Source organism: Manacus candei, unplaced genomic scaffold (assembly GCF_025592945.1).
Source record: "Manacus candei isolate 608988 ecotype Guabito, Panama unplaced genomic scaffold, ASM2559294v1 h1tg000152l, whole genome shotgun sequence".
In the NCBI taxonomy this organism is placed as follows: domain Eukaryota; kingdom Metazoa; phylum Chordata; class Aves; order Passeriformes; family Pipridae; genus Manacus; species Manacus candei.
The window spans coordinates 827,678-851,542 of record NW_026138200.1 but is presented as its reverse complement, the minus strand read 5'-3'; the positions used below and the strand labels follow the sequence as shown (position 1 = coordinate 851,542).

The following is a 23,865-nucleotide window of genomic DNA, read 5'->3' as shown; positions in this document are numbered from 1 at the left end:
ATGGCTTCAGATCTGGATTTCTGTTAATATATAAAGTTTCTATAGCAGAACTCCTCAGGATTCTTTCAAATTCAAGTTTGTGAATGCTAATACTCCTTGCAATAAACTTTGTGGTGAAATAAAGTAATATAAGAATATATATATATACCTGGATGCAAGTTATATAATATTCCACATAGTGTTTACCAGCATGCCTCAATGTCAGTATCAAAGAACTTCTTCCTGAATTTGAATCTTTTCATCAGACAGAGATATAGTTCCAGTTTTATGTTTACAAAAAGATAAAGAAGTGGTATTTAAAAAATAGATTTTTTTTTTAAACCCAAAATTAGTACATGAGACTTGCAACATACCAGTCAATTCTATTTTTAATATTATTTCCCATCTATCTATTTCCCATCCTATCTACAGTACATCTATGTTTTATGTACTGTATTTATACATCCACATACTCAAACTACAAGAATTTCACAAACACATATAAAAATACTTGTGAATTCTTGTGATATACTAAATGAACAGTAGCAGGGATAACAAACATTTTAAGCTCATGCTTTACTATATTTTGCCAAAAGGACGTTGCTGATTTATTTACAAGCTATACTTAGGATGGGACACTAATGTACAGTGTGCTTGTGGTTTTTATACTATATTTATGTCATACCATTGTTACCAAGTACAACTAAATTGGAATGAACTTTTCTGCTCAATTTGAAAATGCTTCATTAAAATCATCTCCTACTGCGGAAGTAAAGACTGTCACCTCTTCCTTGCTGCCCAGTTATGGCAGAGGGAAAGAAAATACCATTTATATCCTGCTAACTAATCACGTAAAAGAAACTCATGGCAGAAAAGTCTGAATGTGACTTCACATATAGAGACTTTTATTTTACTTATTTATTTATTCATTCATTTATTTATTTATTTCAAAGTGGTATGTTTACTTAATTATGTTTTCAAAGTAAATGTGCCATTTGTTGGTTTATTACAAAAAGTCAGGCCTGTCAAAGAGATTATAATTGCATAATGCATCAAAGCACACTTTTTCCTGATCTTGCACACTTCAGAACCACAGCAGAATTCCTTTCTATTTTGCTCCTCTTCAGGCTAACTTTTTCTCATCTTTCATTATCTAGACTCTTGGCATATGTATAGTCAGTTATACATGTTCTATCTGTCCAAACTGACCAAAATTCAGTTGTAGCTTTTAAAGACAATAATGATTAAAAATAGACACTCAAAGTACTACTTACTCTGTATATAAAAAATTTCAAACCCTTTTTTAAGCATAGCAAAGTATTTTAGAAAGTGTTAGATTACTTAGACATTAGAAAGTACCTTGCTAAAAAAACATGGTTTATTTTATGAATGTATTTATCTGAAACTTCACTGAGCAATACTGTTGAAAGAATTCTGCATTCCAGTTCTCTAGAATAAGTAAATGAACTCTTTTCACTTACTTCTTAAATTATAAGTGAACAGTACGGAGAATATGGAAATTACTCTCTTTCTGCATTTTCTTTTTAGTGTGCATATACAGAAATACAGAAGTAAATGTAAATAAATATATAGCTTTTTTTCTTTAAAAAAAGACAGTATTTCACATTAGGTAGCTATTCAATGATCGATGCAATGCAAAGGACCAGTGCATCCTGAAATAGAGGGCTTTGTGACAATTAGATAAAACATCCTCCCCCTCAGAAATCCTGGCAGCAACTAGAGAGGCTCTCCACAAAGGGGTCAATTGCTTTAACTTTCTTCTCTTTTTAATTAATTTTATATAAGCAGACTACTATAGAAAGTGTATTCTATTAATTTCAGTTACAACTATGAAAGTAAATTTATCTCTTTGTGAGGGCAATTTTCTGATGTGCTGTTAACAAATTCATCTGCAAATTCACCTGTAGCTTTCTAAAATGGGAAAATATGCAAGTCATCGAATAAAGCATGAAAAGACACAGACAAGTTCTTAGGTTCACATTCCATTTACTACAAAAAATACAATGGTACGTACAAGAGCCTTATAAGCAAGCTATCTTACAAGGCTTTTGTGCATTCTACTAGGAGCTTAACATAGGTACATTCTTAAGTGTAAAAGACAGTCTTCATGCTTACCATTCGCAAGGCTGGAGTGACCGAAAAGCTTGGAGAGAGGCATCCATTCCAGCAAAATCCCAAAATTTTACATCATAGTCATATCCACCAGTTATCAAACGAGCACCTGAAGGATCCAACCCCAAAGCAGAAACCTGTACAGAAAAAGAAAATATAATCACTCAAGTTCTTTATTTTTTCTATGATTTTTTTTTTTACAATTCTTCAGGTGTCACAAAAAAAAAAACCAACAAAAACCCTCAGGTACAAAGATTACAGTAATTTGCACATAAGGATGCTTACCTATATGTATGTATCTTCTTTACACATATATATGAAAAGTACCGACAGTCATTACGATTTAATGCAGACACGCTCAAGTACCACCAGAAAAATCTTGTCTCAAAGATATATCAGTCTACTACTGTACTGGTTTTTTTTCCAAGTTTTAGTATATACACTGTGTTATGGAGACTTTTAAAACTTAACATAAACTGTTGAACAGTTCCCACAGAAGACATTTTAAAACAAGGAATTTACCATGAGATATTCCCTTTTTCGTGCCCAGTTGAAAAAGTAACCTAGAGAAAACAATTGTCCCAATAAAAACAGCATGTAAGAATGGAATATATTCTCAAAGATGGACAATTTGCTTTGCTAAAATTTAGATTTCCTTAAATGAAATAGTATGGGCTTGTTTTGAGTCTTCTTTTTCCAGTTTCATGTAGAAAGGGTTCACTTAGTTATTCCTTATTTTATAAAAGACTCATTGCTAGTCATCTTCCCCTGACAAGGTCCATGCTGGTCCCTTTTTAAACATCACCTCCTAAGGGCACAGGAGCAGCAATTCCCAAATGTCGGAAGTCAAGCAGGCAAGGCAGAAGGCCAGCTTGGCTGAACAGGAATCTTCTCTTGGATATAAGTCAAAAGAGGCAGGTGTATGCCCAGTGGAAGCAAGGTCAAGTGACATGGGAAGAATACAGAGATGCTGCTTGTTACTGTAGAGAGAAAAGTTGTGCAGCAGAAGCTCAATTGGAATTGAAGCTGCCAGAAATGTGGGGGACAATAAAAAGAGTTTTTTCAAATACATTAATGGCAAAAGGCAGTGAAGTGCCCTAAGTTGGAGGACCATGACTGCGAGAATGATCAACTCCCAGCTGACCTTGAAATTGTGCAGGATCTGCTGCTTCAGCTGCAATCCTAAAAATCTATGGGGTCTGATGGGATTCTCTCCAGAATCCTTACAGAGCTGTCCTGATGTCATCACAAAACCCCTCACAATGATTTTTGAACAGTCTTGGGAATTCGGAGAGGTTCCAGCTGACTGGAAGCTGGTGAACATTGTCCTGATTTTCAAGAAGGACCCCAGAAATACAGGGTAAAATCATGGAAAATATTATTCTGGGAGGTATTGAAAAACACCTGAAGGATCATACAGTCATCAGTCACAGCCAGCACAGCCTCATGAGAAGAAGGTCCTGCTTTTCAAATCTGATTTCCCTTTAAAACAAGGTAACCGACCTAGCTGATCAAGGGAAGCCAGTTGATGTAATGTTTTTGGATTTCAGTAAAGCTTTTGATACTGTTTCTCACAGGATCCTTCTGGACAAACTGTCCAGCCCACAACTGGATAAACACATCATGTGGTGGGTGAGCAATTGCCTCACAGGTCAAGCACAGAGGGTAATAGTGAATGGAGTAACACCAGACTGGTGACCTGTCACTAGAAGGGTTTCGCAGGGTTCCATCTTTGGCCCAGTTCTCCTCAGTATCTTCATTAATGACTTGTATTCAGGACTCGAATACTAAGTATGTTTGTAGATGATACAAAATTGGGAGGAGCTGCTGACTCTCTCCAGGGCAAAAAGGAATTGCAGAGACACCTCAACAAATGGCAATGGGCAGTCACCAACTGTATGACCTTTAATAAAAGCAAGTGCTGGATTCTGCTGCGACAGGGCAACCCTGGTTGTGAGTATAGACTGGGGAATGAGAGGCTGGAGAGCAGCACTGTGGAAAGAGACCTGAGAGTGGGGTCGTGGTCAATGGCAAGTTGAATGTGAGTCAGCAGTGCCTTGGCAGCCAGAAGGGTCAACCATGTCCTGGGAGGCATCGGGCCCATCATCACCAGCTGGTCAAGGGAGGGGATTGTCCCACTCATCTCTGCACTGGAGCAGCCTCACCTCGAGTTCTCTGTGCAGTTTGGGGTACCACAACATAACAAATACACTATGCTATTAGGGAGTGTCCAAAGAGGGCAAGAAGGATGGTGAAGGGTCTGGAGAGAAAGTTGTATGAGGAGGGGCTGAGGTCACCTGTTCAGCCCGGGTAGAGGAGGCTCAGGGGAGACTCCTCAGCTTCCTCATGAGGGAAAGTGAAGGGGCAGACACCGATCTCTTCTCTGTGGTGACCAGTGACAGGACCTGAGGGAATGGCCTGAAGTTGCGTCAGGGGAGATTTACGTTGGATATTAGTAAAACGTTCTTCACCCAGAGGGTGGTTGGGCACTGGAACAGGCTTCTCAGTGGTCACAGCGCCAAGCCTGACAGAGTCCAAGAAATGTTTGGGCGATACTCTCAGGCACATGGTGTGATTCTTGGAGAGTCTTGGATAGTCCTGTGCAGGGTCAGGAGTTGGACTCGATCTTTGTGGGTCCCTTCCAACTCAGAATATTCTGTGATTCTGTAACACAGGTACCTCACAGTATTTCAAACATACAATGCTCTCGTACAGCCAACAGTTTGAAAATAATACTTTCAAGGAAACCAAGACGTGGCAGAAATGATGCTCCCATGCACGAGACATTTGACTCCTCCTTAACCTAAATGTCCTGCATTCTAATTTAGAGGCGTTCACTTGCAGAAATCTTATCTTTTACATAAAGTCTAAAACTTCATTATTCTAAAGAATGCAAAAGATGATCAAATGCCCTAATGCAGTGTCCCCAGAAATACATACAAGAGTGAATAGGTTCAACATTTTTCTTTTTATTTACGTAAATGAAATGTTCAAATGTGATGCTTTGTGCTATCCCTAAGAACACATTAAACTCCACATAGTGACTGTGTCACCATCACATAATTGATTTTCAAATGAAATGGATGTAACCTCTTATGTGTTTCTGAAAAAAAATATTCGCCCTTCTTACAACTTCAATGGAAACTTTGAACCCTAGTCATTTCATTCATGATTTCTGACATGCAGGAAAACTGGGCATCTCCAGATTAATCACAACACTCAAGTGTTCCATTCTACAATAACTACTACATGAGGGAGCAGCTGTGATATGAGATGTTACAGAAAGCAACATGCTCAGAATACTTCTGATTATATATTCTTTCTCATACCCACCTATATATAAAATGTGCCAGGAGAAAAAAAATATACATATATCTCTTAAGTTTCACTGGGAATAGTAACTCCTATTATTCTGTACAAGCAAGACAACCGGGAAATTAATCAGGTTTCTGGAAAGGCTCTCCAGCTTGGGAAATCTTTTCTGAGACTTCTCAGCTGCACAGGAATAGAGTCATCATCAAATCCACATTCACTAGATTGAAGAGGTACAGATGGTATACATAAGTTTAGCTGAAATACAGTACACTGTATGAACATAATGAGACAACTGTATTTAAAAACATTAAGGTGAAACACTGAAATCAAGATACAAAGTTGCTCCCATCCTTATGAGTGTCTAGGCTCACAAGTAATTAGTTTCACTATTCTAAAACAAACAAAAAACCCCAAAAAGATAGCCCTTCCACAGAAGAGTGCTTTTTTTCAAGGATATGTTTCATCTACTGCATCCAGTCTAATCCAACTGTTCTACATATACCCCCACATGGCAATTCATCTCTGTTGTAGGTGATGACAGCTCCATTCTCCTGCAGTCAAAATACCTCAGAAATCTTCCAAAAAAGAAACTTCCACTTTACAAAGCTTTTCAGTTAGAAAGAACATGAGCTTATTCTTTAAGAAGCTATGAAAAGATTTAGTGTTTTAATATAGCAAAATATAATTCAAAACATTTTACCTAATGAAGTTTGTTAGGAAATGTATTCAAGAAACATACTGCAGAAGCAGTTACTGTCACGTGTAAAATGGGAAACTGGTTTGCACTAGTACACTACTCTGCAGACCATAGTATTCATAGAAATTAGTATGCAATGAAGTTGCATGCACTGTATGTAGAAAAATCCACTCTGTTTAGTGCAATACAACACATCTTTTACAGGTCTCAAAAGTGAACACTTTTCTATTTTAATTTATAACACACTTGTTACTTCTTTCCTCTTTTCCCTCTACTTCTGTATACCTAGCTCTATGATAAAGCAAATGGGTCTTATCACCTCTCCACACTTCAAGACAGACCACAAAGTTTGATGCCAGATTACTGAATAGACTCTTCTAAAAAAATTATAATTCTGAAAGCTTATTAAAAAAAATCATCTTTCCTATTAAATTTAAACTCCTAGAAAATTCCTTTTAAATGTCTGATAAATATTAAGAAATCAATTGTTAAAAATCCAAAATATAAACTAATAAATGTTTGTTTTATTTTTATTTATGTTACTTCAATAATTTTATTATTTTAAACATTTATTAATATTTTTGAATGGAAAACTAGTGAGTCTGTGATCATATTAATTATATAAAATCGAATAAAGGAAACATACACATATACATTTCTTAAGACTGTTTAAAACATCACAAAAAAGCATTTGTTTTCCTTTCCTTTCTCTTTCTTCTCCTCCCTAAAAAAAAATTCTCATGAACAACATGAGTAAGATTTCTACTAACTAGCTGACAATGCTTTCACATGAATGTAATAACAATAAAAGAGATTCTAGTATTATTTTCTCATTAAAGCTTTCATCATGGACCAAACCGAAGAGAGTAGCAGCAGTATCTTTTTTAATAACGAATGAAGAATACAGTGAAAGGACTGAGGAACAGATTGGAATTTTTTCATGGCCAATGAAAAAGTTCCATTCTATAAAAATAGGTGTTCTATCAATCAGCACATAAAAGTAGTTGAATTTGTGTTAGAAGATGAGATTACTCAGAGATAAAACATATAGAGCAAAGAAATTATAGTTCCTAGTTGGAACCTATAGTGGTTCTTTAAAAGACAACGAAGGAGAAATATTGGCCGTAGTATTGGAGAAATAGTGCAGATAATATTGGAGAAAAGATGCAGTCAAAGACAAGGAAAAACAAGGTTTCAAGAAACTGAGAATGGTGTATAAAAGGCACTGAAAGATTCAAGAAGAATGAAGTACTCAACTGCAAAGTCTTAGAAACTTTGACAATAACATTCTCTTTTAAATCCATGACCAAAGGAAGGTCCAGATTAGACCCAGGTCAACATTAGGAAGGTCTAGCCTAGAAGAGAAACTCTAACAATTACAGAAAGCATAATGATGAATATGAGACTACAGTTGAGTCAAATGGAGCTATATTTGGGTTATTATAAGAAACTGAAGAGGCGGTCCTAAAACACACTCTTCAACTGCACTAAGAAAAGACATAGATTAAAATAACAAATGAAGGAAAAAATTTGTTTTTTGAACTTCATCTGATAATTAGTATTTGTTAACTTATTTCATAGACTGATAGTTCTAGAAAAGCATGGAGTGTTGAAAATGTGTTATCACTTACTGTCTTTGTTCCATGTTGGAGTGTAATTTCATGTGAATCTGGAATTTTCTTGACAGGGTTCTGGAAAAGAAGAAAATTCACCTCTGTGAAAATAGTGCTATCACCAAAAAAACCCACTAATGTAATAAACATGCAAAAGTAAGAAAGCTTTCCCTCACATCAGCCATAACACGAGGAGGAAAAAGTCATAAACAAGACACTGATTTCATATTTTTATTTTCATGGATATACCCCTAAAAATACGAGGAATAATATTTTAAAAAATTACACCATTGTAAGACAAAAGCAGGATTATTTTTTTCCCTCTTTAGAAAACATTAATTCACACAAAAAGAAATGCCCTGAAAGTAGTCAACTACTTTTGAGCAAGTTTCTACAGAGGTCATGTGAAACATTACTCTCAAAATGCTTATTTATCTGGTACCACTCAAGTTTCCTAAAACAGACACAATCTATCCTCTTGATATCTTTGTTATAATTTTCTGTTGCTAAGGTCTGATTTTCAAATAATTTTAAAGCACACTTTATATTATAGATTATATCTCTTCCCTTACCTATCTCTGCAAATCTCCTTGCTATTTTAATGCTTCACAGGAAGACTCTCTATGGCATCAGGTTGATTTCCTTTATGCTTGTTTTATCTTCCTTATCAGTTCTATCAGTTTTATTTCTCTGATAAAACTGAAAGTTTCGCTCTCTTTGGTTTAGCCACACCTACCCTTCTTCTAAACTTTACTTCTTCCCACTAACAGCTCTGATTCCCAAAACCACTGTATAATTTCTTTCTCTTTTCACACATACATATAGAGATATGAGTCACACCCTCTGTTTTCACATGTGCACACAACCCCAATAGTCACAGGTGTTTGAAGGGTACCTAGGATATTGGCATGGAAATCATACATGCACCTAAAAGGTACGTACTGTATCTGTCTGGAGGGAGTTAACTTTCTGCACAGCAGCCCCTCACAGTGCTGTGCTGTGTGTTGGGAGCCAGAAAGGTGCTGGTAACACACCAGTGTGTTGGGCACTGCTGGGCAGGCTCTCACAGCATCAAGGCCGTGCCTGCAACATCCCCACTCAAGGGCCAGTACACTGGGGGTGGGCAAGATCTGGAGAGGGGACACAGCCAGGGCAGCTGAGCCAAGCTAACCAAAGAGACATTCCACACCAGAGTGTCTGCTCAGCAGTGAAAGCTCAGGGGTGTGGTCGGGTGTGTGCACGCACTCATTATTACGTTTGTCTTCCAGAGCAATCACTTTGCACACTGAAAGCCCGCTGGGAAGGGGCAGTCGCCTGCTGACGGGAAGCAGAAAATAAAGTTTTTGTTTTCCTGTGTTTCCACATGCAGCCTTTGCTTTTACTTCATTAAACTGCCTTTATCTTGATCCATGAGATTTTTTCCATCTTACTCTCTTTTCCCAGCCCACTCCTGCTGAGAAGGTAAGGGATAAAGCAGCATAGTGGGCACCTGGCATCCAGCCAAGGTCAGCCCACCTCAAGGTAACAGTAAAGGTTTACAAACAGCTACACATGACATCCTGAAAGGTATAACCCATGTGACATTAAGTGACACTTCCATTAGCCACTGTAACTCAAAATTCCCAAGTGAAGCTGTGAGAATGAAAACTGAGTTTATTGTTCAAGTGACCCTATAAAGCACATGGACAAAGGTTTTCAATGCTTCATCATTCCCTGAACTATTAACTGCTATTGCTAGTCTTGGGATGAAAAAAACTGCTCAAGAGCCACTGCCCACCTATACTTGTCATCTAAGCACATTCCACAAAAGCAGAAGTGTGAAAAGGAAACAAACAGCTTCCAAGATTCATTCTACCCTCACCCACAACAAAAGAGGTACTACTTCTGTGAATCAAAGGCTTTCACAGAAACCGTCTGTTGCTGGAAGGAGAAACAGCATTTTGATCATTCTTAATCAGTGCAAAGTTGTTTTTTCTGCACGGGAATATTATAAAGTTTTTCATTTCATATAGCTTACCACAAAGGTAGGTATTGTATGTCTGTATTGTGTCAGCACTGAATTTAATTTTCAGAGGGTATCTTAGCCACTTCAAGAGTTCTTTCAAGAATTCAAAGAAAAAAATTAATTTATTAATAAACAAAATGAGCTAGAACAAACTTACTTTAATTGCTAGCTCCTTCAGGTGACAGTAATTAAACCCCCTTTTGCATGAGAAGACTGAACCACTCACGTAAAACCATTTTTGCTTTACAGCACACTTATGTTGAACACTATTCTGGCTACTTATCTTTACAGGAGAAGAACAGATAGGAATACATTCTGCCACCTGATAAATCAAACAGCCTGAGCCTGAAAGTCAGACATTTGGTGACTGCTAGTGATGTAAGCTCTGCAGTGTCCAAGGGATGCTGACAGTTAAAGTAACTGTTTAGACTATTCAAAACAAAAAATTAAGATAACATCCAGGAACATATCTTGGCATAACATCTTCAAATTAGCCAAACATTTACAAAAAAACCAAGGTGGTTTATTCTATTTTAGTTAACTACGAACTTCCTTAAATAACTCAGAATGATATAAGGATCTCTAACCTGCTACAACACAATGCACACAGGATAATCAGATGCAACTATCACTTCTCCAGTTATTATATTCCCAAGGATAAAGAATGCCTAAAATCCTTTTTTTTTTTCATACACAAAAAAGAAAATATAGTTAATATATTCATGCTGATTTGAACATCCAGGTAGTATGTATACCAGAATATTCCTGTAAGTCTGAAGAAAATTAATAGCTAGAGTTTGTCCAAAGTGTACCTGCCCTTCCAGGACTTGTTGCTTGGACCTCAGATGTTAAGTTTACACAAACTGATTCTATTATTTCACTACCCTTGTTCTGCAAAATTTGTACTGTAATTAAAACCAGAGGAAATAAAATCTTTACAGGATTTTTGTGGGGGCTTTTTTGTTGTTGTTGTTTTCATTTTAAACCATATCAGGAAAAGACAATGTTTTAATATTTTAAATTTCTCTTTCAGCAGAAACAAAGGAAACTGTCACGGTGTTGGCAAATCTCCTAATATTTTTACAAAAATTCTCAATTCCCTGGTTTACATAAGATTAATACATATTAAATCTGTGAAATAATGTATTCTAGGAGCTCAAAGTTTTTCTTAAAAATGAAAAGTCTCACCTTTAGAACAATTTCCACAAAGGGACACTGCAACTCAGCATCACATCTGCAGCATGCAGATGCATTTTATTCAGGGAATCCCAGACATAGTTGACTGTTCAAACTCCTATGCCTGACAACACACTTCTATTTACTGCACCATTGTCAGTAAATATTGTGGATTTTTTTTTTCACTTGTTCCTTTGGGAGCTTCCTTATCCTCAGGCAATAGTCAGAAAATATGCCACTAGACCAGGGGCTGAAACTAGGTCAGTGTCTCCAATATCTCTTGAGAAAACTCAAAGACAAAACCAAAAAAATCAAATAAACCAAAATGATTCACCTTTTCATGGCCCAACCAGAGAAAGGCAGAATGATGCATTTAAGCCTAAAAAAGGCTCTACTGCTCTGTTTGCAGAGGTCTGTATATCACCACATGGAAATTATACTGTATAGAGAAACTTGCAAGCTATAGGTAATCTTCCACACAGTGGGCCCTTAAATAGGAAGTCTTCTAGGTACTCATAAGACTACAATTTACAGAGAAAACGCTTTTTTTTCTTTGTGTTTGCAATTGTCTTAAGATTCCATATAAAGGATCCTGCCTTCTCTGAGGATTTGAAGGCCCTGGAAGAAAATACGACTTTCCATATCTTTGTTCTCAGTTCTCTCTCAAAACACTGGCTTCCTGGAAACTTGAAAAGACTTCTCATTTGTAACAGTAAAGCTATGGTACAACATGGAGAAAAAAATGCAAAACTACAACTGCTTAAAATAAAAGGTGAGCACTTCCACCTCTCCTGTGAAGAAAGGTTGTGAGCATTGGGGTTGTTCAGCAGAGAGAAGAGAAGGCTACATGGAAGCATTATAGCACCTTCCAGTACAAAAAAGTTGGAGGGACTTTTCACAAGGACATGTGAAGGACATGTGAACTGAAAGGGGGTAGGTTTAGGTTAGATATTAGGAAGAAATTCTTTACTATGAGATTGAGGAGGCACTGGAACAGGTTGCTCAGAGAAGTTGTGGATGACCCATCCCTGGAAGTGTTCAAGGCCAGGTTGGATGGGGCTTTGAGTAACCTGGTCCAGTGGAATGTGTCCCTGCCCATGGCAGCAGGGTTGAACTAGATGACCATTAAGGTCCCTTCCAACCCAAACCAGTCAATGATTCTATGATTCTACTATACTAAAAAAAACCTTCTGCTGCAGGTTGTAAACACTCACAGCCTACTATTTTGGGTGTTTGTTTTGGTATATTCCATGGGGAAGATGCTGTCTGTTCATGGGCAGGAGCAATGAGGAGGAGGCAAGAGCTACACTTTACAGAGACTTCTCCATTTCTGGTTAAACAACAAATTTCACAGAGGCAGTCTGACACTGATAATTGCTGCCTTACTTGAAGACAGATGGAAAGGTCTGTGGTCCTAAATTGGCAGCAGGAATAGCTGGTGGAAGTGGAAGGGATACAACAGATCCTAGCAACAAATGGTGATGGAATTACCACCATCTATTTAAAAAACTGCAGCATTTCCAACTCTTCAAAAAAGGACTTCCTGTAGTTTTAATCACCCAAATCCCAGGCCTCCTGGCAATTTGAAAAAAGAACTTCCTATTTTCATGCCTTTTGTTTAAATACCTCACGTTCATGTTTTCTTTCAAGTTTTTTTTTAAAGCCTACTTTCTTCCCATCCAAAATGACTGTATTGCAGGGAAAAGCAAATGCCACCCTGCTGTCGGGCAAGCTGGGAAGAACAGGAAAGTCTGAGATTCATCAAAAGGCTTTCCTTTTTGACACCAGCACACAGACTAACAGTGCTGCAATCTACCTTGTGATCTGATACTACCAGATTTTTATCTTTTTCATTTTCTCCAGCAAAGAGTTCAAAATAATAAGCACAATTAAAAAGGAGTAATCAAGTGTAACAGGAGGCGTTAAAAAGAGAAATGTAAGATCTCCTAATAAAAATGTTCATGCTGTAAATTATGTAAAGTACTGAAAGAAAACATTCTTAAGAGATTTTAAGGATAAAAACATGGGCAGAAAACTCATAACCAATCACAACAGAAAGGATGGGATTTCTAACACAGTACTTGCCAAAGCAGACAGGTACAATACCACAAGCTCTTCACAGAATCACAGATAGTAAGGGCTGGAAGGGATCTCTGAGGAGTCTCTAGTCCAACCCCCTGCCAAGGTAGAGTCACCTAGAGCAGGTGACACAGGAATGCATCCAGGTGAGTGTGGAATGTCTCCAGAGAGGGAGACTCCAGGACCTTCCTGGGCAGCCCGTAAAGTTTAGACAGATAAAATACCACAGAAAACCCCTGAATTCTGGAGGTAAACCACTATTTATTTTGACCACCACATAAATCCAGTCCAACTACTGCACTATCTAGTTACAACAATATATTAATAAAAATACCAGAAGGTTTCAAACTCATGCTTGTAGTTGCTTGCTAATACCTATATCAAAATGTATTTGGTTTATGGGTCCAAGTACTCTCTCTCAAACATCACCTAAAACACTTCAGTGGAAAGAAGTTTTACAAATCTATATAGTCTACAAAATTTCACAGTGGAACATTTGCACAACCTCCTTGTATTGGAACTAAGCTCAGACCCGCAAACATGCAGTTTTTTCCTTTCTACCCAATGTCCAATTCTGATGTAAAAGTGAAGAAAATTAAGAGAGTATTTTAGTGATGATGAACAGAGAGAACAGAATCCCGTTCCATTCTTCAACGTTGAGTCTGAAACACTATTTGAAGAAAGATAAAAGGGTGTTGAGGGGAGTATTTCACAGATCTGGAAGAAAACATGCCTCATTCCTCTTTTCAAACTAGATAAATGTTTTAAGCTGTTAGGCACCCAGCTGAATTTTCCATGACAGCAGAGAAAGATGAAGGCAGCAATAAGAGTTCTAATTTATTTTTTCTGTTCTTTTTTAAACTTGTTTTTCAAACAAATACACACTGATGGCATGTTTGGTTCCACAATCATGCACTGATTAAAAACATATTACCTGTAAAACAGGCAGGTTTTCCAAGTCAAAATATTTCATTATTTTCCTCCGCAAATTAAACTGAAAATAAATGTGTAAGATATACACTAAGATTGCACAAGTGTACACTCAAAAGATGGAGTATGAAAAAACATGATGCGACAAATGTGTAAGATGCTGTTCTACAGAAGTAAAAAAACATAAACATTTTTGAGTTTACAGGAGTGCATTATCCACAAACTTCCATGCAGAAGGAAGTGTACAGATTTGAAAGGACATTTCAACAACTTTTAATTTCCTCTCTTTTAGGTGTTAGATTAGACAGATGTATTCTCATTCAAACTTGCATGCTATTAAACTCAGCTTGGCCCAGATTCATATAATCTGAGTTTCTGAATGTGACATATCTAAATATGGAAAACACTTACTTCAGACTTCCAATACAGCCTTCAAAAACAAGCAGATAACTCAAGAAGGATCAGAGTACCAAAAAAAGGAATCATTTGGAGATGTCTCCTCTTCATGAATTATTCAGGAAGTGCAAGGCAACTAAATTCCTAACATTAGTGTCTTGATTATCTTGAATGAATCAGGGCCTACGCATCTGTATTATCTAAATTTCTGGTCTGAAAAAGATAAAGGAAAATATTCTGGAAAACATGCAAACACTGGTATGAATTATCTTGGCTGATATTTCCATGAAACACCCACAATATCAGTTGCTCATGGAAAAACATAGATAAATCATAACTACATGACAAAGGCAAAAACCTTCAAAATTAATAGAAATTCTGGAAGGGCCCTACAAAATGCTATTGCTTCCAGTTATACTCTAATTTGGGTAACAGTTAAACCAGCACAGAACTTATGTCTCTGGTTTTAGGTACGGTAAGATTAAGGAGATGTTATTCTTTCCTTTACTCAACTAAAAGGTATTGCTCCAGTGTGCATTCAAGAACTAAGGAAGTGTTGCTAGTAGATGAGCTTCCTTTTGAATGTCTACAGAAAGTAAATTTGATTATTCAATATGGAAATGTCACTGTGGCTAGCTTCTCCCAACATCATCTAATTAACAGACTCGTGAAATTTTTTCTTATGATCTGAAACAGAGTGTTTTGTCAGGTTCAACCAGCAAGGGAAAAGACCTTAGATTAAATCTTTATTCCTGCACATGACTGCCTAAAAATAATAAATTTCTAATGTTATTTTAAGTCAGATACGACATATTTTATTAGATGATGGGTCAAATGATGATGGGTCAAAGAGTAATTCAGAGACTGTGCCCTGACACAACAGGTAAAGGCAATTAATTCTCCTCTTCCCCTTCATGCCACTTGCTGGCACACCCCTTTCTGAAAAGACGCCAATGGCTTACCAGTTTAGAAAAGGTATTACAAGTAGAGTCTCAGCATGTTTGCAAATATCTTTTTTAGATATAAACATCATACTTCTAAAGTACAGCAAAAAGCCTGCCTGATCTGTCTCCTGGGAGACAGTTTTAGATAGACTTCAGGAGGCTACTGTTTTTCATCTAGATTCTAAAATCTCATTCAGATGGTTTCTAAATTTCTAACAAGTTCTTGATTTATGAAGTCATAGTTTATATTAATATTTATGATCTGGGAATTGTTCTCAGGATATACACCAGAGAAATTCTCTTGAGCCTCTTCTAAAGCAAGTTATAGTCATTGATAAAACTGATTTAAATCTAAAATTGCCTGGAGTCCTTCAAGTTTCCTTTGCAGTTTCTGGGAGACTGATTTACTTAAGTTGAGCACTCTGGTGATACTTCAGATATGCTACATTCTGCTCACATAACCACCTACCTATTTCACCTTTAACTTCTCAGTTTCAAATGTGTATAAATATAAACACTTCGTATTTACTGAAATGGTATGCGCAACTATATATACCACCAAAATGCACCCATGTTCAGTCAAGGCGCAGTTTTACTACAGTAAAAAAAATACAAAAAATTACTACTACCTCTTGTGTTAAGAATGAAAAAAATCTTCAGCATTTCCAGTCAGACATATACTTATTCAAGGTTATTCTTCAGAGTTGAATAGAGTATTTTGTTTTAATATAATGGAATACGTCCATTCACTATGAAACAGTTAAACAGCTCGCACAACCACAGATCAGCTGACAATGAGGAGAAATAAAACAAACTCTGAAAGCTCTACTCTGGCTGGTAGGTATCCAAACAATAGCTTAATTATGAAAACAGAAAGGACAAATAATTGTGAACTTTCAACTCTCTGGAGCTGAAGTGCCAAATGTTTGGTTCAGATGCCAACAGGGCCTCACTTATGCATTCACATATTTTACATTCAGCTTGCTAAGAATTTTGTACCACAGATTCCACATGGGATTTCTACCACAGGGAATGTGCCCTAAAAGACACCCATGAAAGAATTCAAAACTAAAACAACCAGACTGAACTTCACATTCATTAACGCATAATACTTTTCAGCCTGCTAGCCAGTTCACTTAAGTATTTACATTAAACTTACTCTAGAACATGTTTTATCTAAACTACACAGATGCTTTATCATTATCACCATTTGGCAAACTTTGGAGAAAAAAAAGCATGAAGTTCTTTCACCTGACTCACCAAGAGGAACCATGAACACTTAGATGTTCTTCACTGCTTGAAATGGCTTTACTGTTCACTAGATTTAACTTCTGTCTTAAAATAAAAGTATTTATGAAGTATCTTACAATTTAGAAACTACATATGCACAAACTTAAACTTTTTCTTCAAAAAAATATTCCTCCCCTCTATATATTTAAAAAGTCAGTGATACTATTAAGCCTTTCTAATTCATGTAGCAAAAAACAATTTTAGTAACACACACTTCTATGGAAGTATATTTAAATTATATATGCAGTAGAATAAGTATTAAAGTTTCTTTTGCAAGCTTCATAAGCAATGGAATTAAGTCCATCAGCAGTACACTCAAGATTTTAATTCTGGACTAATCAAAACTTAAAAAGCCAATGTAATCAACAGATGTTCGATATTTGGCACTGCCGTCTAAAACAGACATGGAGATTACTACAACTGAAATAAAATGCACTTTTTCTCTTGTCATAAAAGAGCCTGATGCTCATTATAAGACTTCTGATGAACATGTTAGCATAGAATTTCATAAGCATGAACATGATAAAAAGAAGAACCTCCATAGCAGTGTAATAGCAACCTCATTAGTGAGCCATCTCTTTTAAATTATACATGCTTTAGTGACCAAAATTAAAACAATACACCATCGGTGTTGACCAATCCTTGACCTTTGACAATTTATTTCATACCTCAGTTTCTTCATCTGAAAAAATGTGAGTAAATAATATCTTAAGGAATCTGCTATAACGCTTTATTCAGCAATGTTGGTGAAATTCTTCAAATTCCTCAGGGATCCTGTTCTTAACAAACACACTACAGTCAGCAAATCTAAATAATCACAGCTCTAGGAAAAGAGATGTCCAAAAACTGTACTTTTCAACAGTTCTTCAACCAGTATTGTAAAACGTGTTCACTCAACTGTTTACTGCAGGATCTTGAGAGGCACAAATTTACGTATGCATACCATCCCACTCAGTGACAGTGACTGCAGCTGTTTACAAACTTACTGAATAATTAGGATAAGGAATTAAAAGTAAGTGTGTAAGATCGAGCTACTCATGCAAAGAAGATCTGCAACTGCAGGGTGAAGGTAGGGGGGTGAGGGTTAAAAATTACAGCATGTCTAAGTTACTGCAGGAAGGAAGAACAATTTCCTATGTAGCTTCCACAGCTGGTTCCAATTCTATTACTGTTTCGATTACTAATTCTCCCATGCCACCCATAAATTACCTTCAAAACATTAACATTTAATCTCTCTTATACAGCACAATTTTATGTAATGTGACATGAGACTAAATTGCTAAGTGACTTTAACTATGCGTCTGGAAAGACGAAAAGATACATTTACATTGTATGCACTTAAGGTCCATGCTTGGAAGAAACACACCTTTCTCCATGCTTCACTCAGGTATATTCCTTTACCTAAAGCTTAGGTAAAGGTACATTATGGCCAGATGATGTATCTCAGATTGCTAAAATTGTTGTGATGCCTAATAACACTGCAAATAATTTTCAAAATGTTCAAGGCAAATACTAAGCACTAGGTTAAAAACTGTAACCAGTGTAAATATCCTGGTTTTATTTGTAATCATAAATCAAATCAATTTAAATGGTCATAAAAATTATGAAACATGCTTGTCTTCTATGTATTTAAATGGTATGCCTTACTACAGTACCTAGATATGTCAAGACCCCTCCAGTATACTGTGTCAAAAATACCGATTTCCATACATGTAATGTAGTCTGAAAATTCCAAATGATTACAATTAAACCTGACAGGACATACAACTAGACAGAGAGCCATTGATTTCTACAAAGCAATCAAACTGTAATTATTCAGTATTGCTCAGTTCTGGGTTACACAGGAAAAGAACAAAGACCACAACACATCTTCCAGTGGGATGATGCCCAAGCCAAATCCAACACTTATTATAGTCATTCCTCAAGGAGCCTGAGAATAAGAGCATACAGAAGCAATGCTTTCACTTTTTAACCCAGACTAAGATAAAGATCCATTGTCTTGACAACAGACACTATTCTGTTGGAAAAAGAATGCAAAAATTCAAGAACATCACACCTTACTGAAATGCCTCATTTCACAGACTTTTACTGACATTATGCTAAGACCTCACCAATTTTAATTCCTGCATAACATTTGGAAAATATAGATTAGATACAACCTATGACATCTTTTCTTATTCAATAAGCTTCTTGATCTTCACAAGGAGCTGCTGCAGATACTCTATACTATACAAAGATTATTTCAGTTGCAAGAATAATCTTCCTTTTACAATCTAAGTTTGGATTATATGATTCAAATGAAGTCACTATTAATCATGTATTTACTAAACTTATTAATCCATCTCAACTAAGTTAATAACAACATGGATCTTCAACTTGGTCATGGTAGACAGTTAACAATATAACTTTAGCTCATACCAATCTAGTACAAGGATGAAAATTTCAGATATTCAGATGAAACTCTACTTTCTTTGCAGGAGTCAGGAAAGAAAAGCACAGCCCATAGATATAAAGAACTACAGATTTCAGACTACATATCTGCTATGAAATTTTCAACATGACAATTGCTTGTGTGCTTGTATGTCTTAAATGGGATAAAATGTCCCATCTTGCACATGTGCTACAACAACACAATAATAAGTATGGTAGATTCGTGCATTCATTTGAGCCACTCATATTTCACCAAGATAGAAACCATTATTAATGCCTATTAGTTACACAGAATCATCCAATAATTTGAGTTGGAAGGAATCTGTAAATGTCAACCAGTCCAATCCCCCTTCAATGAGCAGGAATATCTTCAACTAGATCAGGTTGCTCAGAGCCCCATCCAACCTGCCCTTGAATTTCATTTCCAGGGATGGGGCATCTACCATCTCTCTGGCTAACCTGTTCCAGTGTTTTACCACCCTCCATGTAAAAAAACTCCTTATAGCTACTCCAAATCAGCCCTAATCCAGTTCAAAGCCATTACCCCTTGTTCTATAAGTACAGACCCTGCTAAAAGGTTAGCCTCCATCTTTCTTATGGGGTTTCTTACATACTGGAAGGCTGCAATAAGGTCTCCCCTGAGCCTTCTCTTATCCAGACCCCAACGCTCTCAGCCTTTGCTGTGCTTGGGACCCCAGATGCAGTGCTCCATGTGGGGTCTCACTAGAGTGGAGCAGAGGGGTAGAATCCCCTTTCTTGACCTGCTGCTCATACTGCTTTGGATTCAGCCCAGGACCCAGTTGGTTTTCTCGGCTGCAAGCATTTATTGCTGGGTTGTGTCCAGCTTTTCATTCACAAAAACCCCCAAAACCCTTCTTAGCAGAGGGGAGGGCTCTTCACTTCTCCATTTCTTCATCCCCTAGGGATGTAAAACCAAACAAAAAAACCACAATAGGAAAAAAAAAATCAGCTTTGCGTATAAGGCTCATGTTACAAGCGCAATCTTGCTATTGTTGAGAAAACAGACCCGTGGTATTCCATACCTCCTGGCTGACTGATTGGTAGAGTTCCTAGGGAATGCATGATTCCATAACTACTGTTTCCATTAAAAAAGCAAGCTAAAAAAAATCCTCCAGGAGTTCTTCCCCTGTAATAAGCAAGTCCAAGTACTGTTCTATCGAAAGAGACACAAAAGTACAAAATAAGCCAAAAATGTGCATGAGAGAAGCAGAGAGCTTATAAACACTTACTGGCTTTCCACAGGAAAGGATGAAGTGGTGGGAAGGAACATATGACCCATAAAATAATTGGAATTAAATGCAGTCCAAGATTTTTTGCTCAGATTTGTTCAAATTCCTTGCTATGGACATTTTCCAGACAACTAATATGGAAGCCAAAACAAGGATTCCCAATTTTGTATAGTTTGCTGCGCTTGGGCAGAATTTAACTCCTGTTTCTGGAATTCATTCTGTAAGCCTGAATTCTTCACATTAACCTCATGTTTGACATGCCCCTTGAACGTGTGATCCATGAAATGACATGGTTTATTTCTGAAACTAATGCTATCTCACATAACACCTACTGCTGTCCTACACTTGACTGTTTCCCAGGCCTCTTAAGAATTTACATTTCACCTCTTGGAAGCCACACAAAATGGACAGTAGATAGGCTTACAAAACAGATTGTTTTGCCTAGAGTTTTTCAATGCCATTATTCTGTTTACAGAAAAAAATGCAAAGTGTAAAATACAGATCACTTGAAAGCACTTTTCTTTACACGTTTTTAAGGTTTACCTGGCCTTCATTTCTGAATCCTCATTTCATATGGTTATCCCAAGTAATATCCAGTCTGAGAGAGCAAAAATGGACCTCTGGGTAGAGAACGATGGTAACCCCTTGTCTTCAGGTTCCTCTCATGAGATCCTGATAAACCACTATAGACAGGAAGAAACTCCCTTCCTAAATCAATTAGTTCAGAAATGACTGTGTAGGGCAATCTATTAAAATGGGAAAACCTTTAAAATGGGAAAACTCTGACACTTGGTAAGTTGTTGTTCCTACCTGTGAACCACTTACCCTTGGAATTTCAGTGTAATACAGAATTAAGAGAAAGCAAAAGAATCCTGCTTTTGAAACACAATCATCAGTTTGACGCAGATGTGTACAAAAATTACTAAAACCCATTACAACTTATTCATGCATTCTGAAATCCTCACAGTCACTATGATACTGAACAATTCCAGTAGCATAGACCATCGGTAAGGGAACAAGCTAGAAAGAGTGAGCAAATGCATATAAATAGATTTTTGCAGCTGGTTGCGGGTATTAAGGGCTTAGAAGTATCTATTAATACTGACAGGGACAGGGCAAATACAAATTACATATCAAAATTTTGTACAATAAAGGGAGTGGGAGAGTACTGGCTAGAACACTGGAATTTTTCATAAGGTTACGTATTTGCTCCAAGATGATAATTACTGTTCAAGTGTTTACAAACTTGCACTTAAAGAACTCAAATAACCCATAAGCTATAATGTGAACTGCATGCAATTTAACCTATCCACCCCAAAGGATGAAAGACCTGAGATGACCTTCTCAGAACTTGTAACTACAACAGGGTATGGTATGTTAAGCCTAACGTTTACACAGTAAGTCCTCAAGGTAAAAGTGCCAGGCTGAGAGATTATTGTCAGTGTGCCTCAGAGCTTCTCCTGCATGCCTTTTCAGCAAGAATAATGGCACTGAGTGAAGTCAGGAACTGTATTGCCAGGGACTGCCATGCTGTGTTTTCAAAAACCCTACAAAATCTAAAGCTGTGTTGTTGTCTTTGACGAAAGATTAGTCATTACAGACTAAAGATATTAAACATTACTTATTCCAAATACAAATATTTTGCACATGTGTTCGGAGTCTCGTATCAATTCCTGATCTGCAAGACATATCTCCTAATACAGAAAGCCTAAACCCACCAACAATCTCTCTTTAAGATGATCTGTGTCTCAATCACTCCTGATTTCCCTTTCTTTATCTACAAAAACTTCAACATCTACAAACAGCTTTGAACCAAACCCAGTTTCTCCTGCTCAATTTAATTCTGAAAACAAGCCAATTACATTAGTGGTTATGTAACAGTAAGAAAAAACATAGCATGGAGATATTTTCTCACCTATACATAACTTAGGTTTAAAATGCTCCAAAAAATATTACATCACTAGCTAATATTCCAAAAAGGTGAACAAAAAGGAAGTGCCAAGGCTGACCCCAGAAAAAAAAATCTTCTTACTATATTGGAAAGCAAGGAGGTTTGATAAATCCATAACCATCAGAAGGAAACCTGAATCTCTGCCATCCCACATTTTCAGTATCTTTTTCTCTCCATACTTCTCAGTATGGAAATTTTCTATCATTAAGAGTATTACTTAGAGTGATATTAACTCTTCTTCAGACACTCGTCCCACACAAGATGCAGCCAGATGCAAAATTTCGCCGGAGAAGTTGGGTAATTTCTATGACATTCTCCCACCCACTCAAACTTGGTTGCAGAGTCCATCATGAGGCTACTCCCTAAAAGTATCAGACAGAGTTGCAGCTTCCATTAGGTCCTACACTACGAGACAATTCTCAAGAGGTAAACTAATGTAAATTGTACTAAATTACAGAGTTAAACTACAGCTGACAACTATTAAATTTTTTACAGGATAGGACTAGTTTTCATAACTATCATGTGATTTGAGCAGATGCTCATTTAAAACAGCATTTAAAATAGCATAGTTATAACTAATTTAGATTTAGTGACATTCATTTTACTCAGGGGAGTTAATATTTTTGCTGAAAATGCATTGAATTATTTTACTACTGGTCATTCTGCATTGAAACGCTGATTGCAGTTTCTCATTTGGACTACACCACTTTGAGAAATCACAGAAAACTACCATCAGGCCTTCTCATAAATTCACTGTCTATTCAATATCTCATAATTGCCTTCCATAAGAAAAATATTTTATGGACAGCAACTGGACTAAGCCTAGCACTATTTACACCATTAATTTAGAAATTATTGAAGGGAACTGCCTTGTCAAATGCAGTTGTCAAATGCAGAAACTTCCTTTATTACTCTATTATTTACAGGCTTGCATAGTCACAGTGCAAATATAAACATCTGTTATTTTAAAAATCTATTTTTGAAAGATTCCTTTAGAGAAAGGAGAAAAATATAACAGAGTCACCACAGATATGGATACAAGCAGGAAGGGGACAGAAGGATCAACAGAATGCCTGACCCCTACAAGGCACCTTAGGAAGAACTAGCAATTATGACAGAGTACAGGTCTGTCATGGACTAAAAAAACAAAACAAAAGCCCCAAAACAACTGGCTGTCCTCACCAATGCTAGATAAGGCAGCATTTAATCACAGAACAGAGGAACAACTCTGAAGGACTTTGCAAAATGAAATGTAATAACTGCCAAGTTAAAATAAATGAAGTTATCATAATTCCGTTGACAGAAAAGAAATCTATGACAGAATTTTTAAACTATTTTCTATTGAAATATACTGTGAGGTTTGCTGTGTTATTTCTAGAATTTAGTTTTGGATGATACACTTTTAATCAGTCAAAAATTATCACAGTCTGATATGTGACTCAACATTTTACTTTGTATGCCTGCACATCCATGAATGTCATCCAAACAAGACAGCATTTTTAAACATGAGGAAAAGTAAATGTATAAAAAATACATGAGTGATATAAAAAGAGCAACTAGCACATGGGAGAATTTTAATATTTTCCACAGGAAAAATTAACAGAGATAAAAGAATTTCTTTTTAGATGGTCTTGAAGCACCTAAAATGGCACAGAATGCTCATAAAGACCAAGGCTT

General features: G+C 36.6%; 1 protein-coding gene across 2 annotated transcripts in view; it reads right to left on the bottom strand.

Moving 5' to 3' along the window:
• WDR70 (WD repeat domain 70) overlaps nucleotides 1-23,865 on the bottom strand; it is a 133,111-nt gene that overhangs the window by 90,032 nt on the left and 19,214 nt on the right. For both annotated transcript variants that reach the window (XM_051772298.1, XM_051772297.1), the window contains exons 6-7: nucleotides 7,756-7,815; nucleotides 2,116-2,249 (exon numbers count right to left, since the gene is read on the bottom strand). In XM_051772298.1, the coding sequence (XP_051628258.1) occupies nucleotides 2,116-2,249; nucleotides 7,756-7,815 (194 nt within the window). The remainder of the gene's footprint in view (nucleotides 1-2,115; nucleotides 2,250-7,755; nucleotides 7,816-23,865) is intronic.